Consider the following 5,418-nt stretch of genomic DNA (forward strand, 5'->3'; position numbering starts at 1 on the left):
ATCTATAACTGTTTTCATCTCCTGCCTGCAATTTTAGAAACTTGGCTCTACTTTGAATTAGATTGAAGAAAATAGGACATAAATTTTATAGACTCATTGCAGTTTGATAGTGGTTTATTGTAAATCGGTTCTTGAATTTGCAGTGAATTGTTAATTTGACTGTAGCTGTAGGGATATGCTCAGATACTGACCTATTTCAGACAACCCAAACTCTTAATTGTGTTAAAATGTAGGTAAAGAGGGTATTGCTTCCCAAACTCAGTAAAGATTGGTAGATTTTGAGAGAAAAATTGGAATATCCGGGGACTTCTTGCTCCTTTAACTCAGAAGCCAAGTAAAAGAAGTCAGAATTAGACCTATTTTACAAATTAATAAAGTGCTGGAAAAGTGAATTAATTACAACACATATTACAGGGGTGCATAGAGTGTTTGCATCTCATACAGCACTTATGCATATAGGGACCTAAATTTTGTTGGTACATGAGTAAAGAAAAGCTGCAGTATAATTTGCCAAAAGATTTTTTGAATCCTCAAGAAAGTACTAGGAAGAATGGCCTTTGAGTGGATGCTTAAGCTTTCAAAAATACTACTACATTTAAATACCAGTAATTGCACATTTATTGCACAAATTAAGAAAATCTGCACAATTAAAAGAGAAAAAGTAGAAAATAGCCTTCAAGCAACAATATATTTAAATCATTAACTGAAATTCCCTTACACAACAGAGAAACTGCAGTTTGTAACATGAAGGCAAATCTATATTGTGATGTTAAGAACAGCAAAAGAACAACCAGCACATTTTACTTCATTTTCAAATGTTGGGTGTTAAACTGAAGAATTTACGTGTGGCCAAATGAGTGATGGTTTGGCCCCATTCCTTTGTGCCAGTCAGGCATGCTACCTGCAATGTGGAGAGAGGGGGACTCTCCCCTCTGTTCATGCATTCACACAGTGTTACTGTCTGAATTATAAAGCCTCCTTCTGATCCTGCAGGAGAGGCTTTTGCACATCTAACTAAGGACATCTAACATCTAACATTTTGCACATCTAACCATCCTAGAGGTATGATCTAGTCCCAGATTGCTTTCTTCTATGGGAATCTTCTAAATAACATCTAATATTTAGCCATAATTGAGACATTTAAAAGCAAACATATTTAGAGTAACTGATGTTTAGAACAGCTATTTCCCCGTTTAATAGCAGTGTATCACTTTTTACTCCATGTAGTTTAAAAACTAACAACAGGTTTTCATTACGTTTAGCTTTCTTAGCCCAAGGTAAAACTTGGTCACAGATCTTTCCTGTTAAACTCCATAAGGATGATGGCCATTTTTCACAGGAGCTTACATTACACCAGAGTCCTCCTTACACTCTTGGGCTAAGATGACCCCTACATCTTCTATTAGCACATGGCCCCATGAGGCAAGCTTCTGTAAATTTCCAATAAATTCATTAGAGATCTGAGACAAAGCAAATACCTTCCTACATGGAGATACAGAGTTCAGAAACAGCTGAGTTCCAGCAACCCGAACATCAGGCTGAAATAATATGGCAAAAGATGATGCAGTATAGATCAAAACATACTATATATTCCTGTACATGATGAGAGCACTCACTAAATATAACATTTTAAGCATCTGAATAGAAAATAAATTAATAAAGGAAGACTTTGTTTCAGGAAAGAGTGACTACAAGGCAGGAGATACTTTTAATTCACCACTGTCTAAGTGGGAGGGGCTACTAACAAGCAAAACTGCTTGTTAATAACCCAAAACGTGGTCATGGTCATTTGTGTATGGAATTATGGGATCAAAAACTCACAGATATATCTTTTGGCAGTACGGCAGACTTCATCCACCCACTTGCCTTGTGATGAAAAAAAGACACAATTTTCACGCTTCCCCCCATTTGGTTGGGCACGATCCCAGTTGAAGTACTGTAGAGCCATGCCATTGACATCAACAAACTTCCCTTCATTTACCATGTCATTGACACCCAGCCAAAACTCAGACACTCTAGGCATGCTTTTCTTGCCGTAGTCTTGAAGAGTATTTGTTTCATCACTATTCCTTGGGATAGCCAGAGTCCCTCCCTTGGCTATGCAGTCTTCATTGGCTTCATGAAAATGCTTGGTGCCTTCTGATATGAGGTAGCACTTCTTATGGGCCTTTGTCCCACGAAGACAGACTGTGAACAGATATTGGTTTGCAACTTCAGTAAAAAGTAAAAGCTTTGAATGATGTTTTCTAAAATGATCATTTTCTAAAGATCTATCCCTTCAAAATCTAAATTGAAATGAGGTAAAGTGGCTTAAATCTATAAAACCTTTTTGAAAAGCTAGAGCACCCTCACCACTGAGCTTGCGTGACAATCTGAACAAAGTAATATAAACATTTGCATTTATAAATCTGTTTGGCTTTAGTTCTACTGGAACATACAAGGGAAGTCTTGCTGTAAACTACAAGTATACTAGAACATGACTTTGGCATCTGCTCTGTGACTGAAATTGCCTTGCAGAACCATTGTCAGAGTTCTTCCAGCCTGAGATGTGTCTGGGCAGGCTTGCAGGAGTCAATCCTTAAGCTTCACTCTGCAGCTCTCCTAATGCAGGTATGTGACAAATATGACTCTCACAAGAAAAATTACAAGAGAACTGTCCTCAGAGGAGTGTTGCTTCTGAGTTGAGGAAAGTAGCAAAGGGCTTGAATAAAATAGTGCAATAGTTATTTTTAGAATCTGCATCTGACTACTTCCATCCCATTTCATTTATTGCTTAAACTCATCTTGTACTTATGTTAGAAATGTCATGAAACAAGATGAACATCTTCTGCCCTGATGTTTTCTATAGTCTGTTTCTAATTCCTGTCATCTGTTCTAGTTAAAACATAATAATAATAAAATAAATTAAAAGGTAATTATGTATCTGATCAATGGAATATTGAAATCCACTTTGGACCATATCCTATATCTCATTTTTTTTTTAGTAATTTTAGTTGCAGTTGTCATTGCATTCCTTGGCTGCATTTTCTAGATAACCTCTTTATATTAGTGCTTACCCTTCAGACTTTGTCCTTTCCAAGTGCTAAGCTAGACAATGAGCAAAGAAAAGTAATGAAGATATTTGCTAAATTTTTAATTCTTTAACAAATTTATATTCATAGGAAAGATCAGAGAGACCTTATCTACTTCAACAAGGATGCAGTAATGATGGAGACCAGCCCTCTTTAGGGAGGAAGTATGTGCTGCTAAATGGCAAGTGGCAACATTTCACCATATGCAGAAAGGAGAACTAGGAAATTCAAGCAAAAGAAGGAATCAGATTGTATTATTCCTTCAAAGTGCTTGCAAACTAAAAAATCTACTTTCTGTAATATCTTAAAGGCATTAATGAATGCAGTCAGAGTTACAGGGGCCATAGGTCTCTTTTTGCCAAATTTGGAATCCAGTTGAACAGTGTGGGTTCTGAATTTAGAATACAGCTCAAAATAAGTTTTGAGGATAGCAAATCTCCTGGCTCTGGTTTCGTTTCTAAGCCACTGCATGCTTACTCTCAAGCTCCTTCTGGAAGCAATACAAGAACTACTTTTAAACAAGAACTACTTGTCTAGCATGGGTTTCCTCTTTGAAGAAATTTCTAAAGTCCTCTTATAAGAAATTTAAAAGAAAAATATTTAATAAAGCTCAAAAAACTCTGTGTAACCCAAAATGCAAAACAGGACATCCCAGATATTACCATCCCTAAGCAAAATATGTTCTATTTCATGTGAATGATGTCATTTCCTCTGTAGTGTCCTCCTGAACGTGTTTAAATGCCAAGTTTTGTGTCAACAGCTGTGAAAAAGCAGAACTGTCTAGTAGGTGTGCAAGTATTTACCCTTCTTATTTTGTTTGGAAATTTCCATCTGACTATGAAATATTTAAAGGACTCTGCACATTGATACAGGATACTTCTGAACTCACAGTGAACGCTACTTAGAAATTGTAAGGCAACATTCACATTTGAATGTCGCAATCTACACACCTTAAGAAGACTCAGTCCTTTTTTCTTTTTTTTTTTTTTTTTGAGATTCTCATCCTTTTCCATGGCCATTTTTGTCTTGGTCATTAGCCCATGTTTATTTCTGAGCTGGGGACCCAACTCATTGACCATCTAAACTTTCAAACCCAGCAACCCTCATGCCCTTTTCTGGTTATGTCTAAAGTGCCCAAGAATCACAGCTAGGGCAAAGGCAGTCCTTGCTCCAGAATGATTATTGCTCTTAGTGAAGAGCCACCACTTGTACACTATTAATTCATACTTGATTTTCCCCAGATACTTCCTTCAACACTTGTTTCACCATTATAGCAGCGTCATGCTATGGCTCTAAGGAGATGTATTTCTCAGTCACAAATCCCCTTAAAGAGACAGATGAGAGTAAAAGTGTGAGAGAATGAAGGCAATGATAACTTCTGGAAACCACTGACCAGTGTAAGCTGCTTTACCTGTTTGAAGTGCCTGCATTTCTTTGAGAGCATTTACTTCTCGCCACAATTTGTCAATCTGAGTCTTTAGGTCATCTTTTTCTTAAATAAAAAAAATATAGAGAAATAAGCAGATATACAAGGAAAAGAAAAAAAAATCACATTATTTTTTAAATGAACAGCTGTTGGGTTTCTGCATTGCTAAGGTATATTTTGTCTTTTTTAAGAGTTTTCCTTAATGAAAGGTTTTCTGTAGGGTTAGTATATATATGTATATATTAAAAAAAAAAAAAAGTACCATCATACTTTTAATCTTATTTTCAGTTGGACCATATCCTGGTAACTAGTTCAAAACCATCAACTGTTGCTGCTAATCACTATTTAGTTTGCTGGTATCTAATTTATAGCAAAATTTGCCTATTTACTTTTGCACCTGTACAGTGTGGTGTGTGGATATACATGTATGTATACATAGATATATACATATATGTATCTGCTATAAAAATAACAGCAGAACAGAAGTTGTGATTATTCAAAGAAATGTTATTTCTGTGAGCATAAAATTTATACACAAATCTTGTTTTAATACAGTAAAGGATGTTGACATAATCTAAGCTCATTGCCTGAATGCATGCAGACAGGCTTGCTGAGCTGCAGTCTCACGTACCCTCATGGAAGGAGGAGCCTTCCATCAGTACAGAGAAGGCCTGGTAACTTAAGTCACTCACATTCAGCCTAAATCACCATTTTGTGACACTTAGAAAAGTACCAACAAGATGGTGAGACAAAAAAAAAAAAGACATGAATTTGCACACAATAACTCCATTTCCATGTCTTTTCCGTTTTTCCCCTTAATCGTTACACTAGCCCACCACAATCAAACAACTAGCAGACACGTTTCCATTGCACAAGATTACAATTTGATTGCAGCAGTAACCAGACCTTCCAGAAGCCACA

General features: G+C 36.4%; 1 protein-coding gene across 1 annotated transcript; it reads right to left on the minus strand.

Moving 5' to 3' along the window:
• Window positions 1-600: 600 nt before the first annotated feature.
• CLEC3A (C-type lectin domain family 3 member A) lies at window positions 601-4,552 on the minus strand (the record flags this gene model as incomplete). Its single annotated transcript, XM_084533435.1, has 2 exons — window positions 601-2,187; window positions 4,483-4,552. Coding segments are annotated over 2 exons (456 nt in total), but the record flags the coding sequence as incomplete, so codon positions are not given.
• Between the last annotated feature and the right edge of the window lie 866 nt (window positions 4,553-5,418).

This window comes from Aythya ferina (assembly GCF_964211825.1).
Source record: "Aythya ferina genome assembly, chromosome: 12".
Classification (NCBI taxonomy): Eukaryota; Metazoa; Chordata; class Aves; order Anseriformes; family Anatidae; genus Aythya; species Aythya ferina.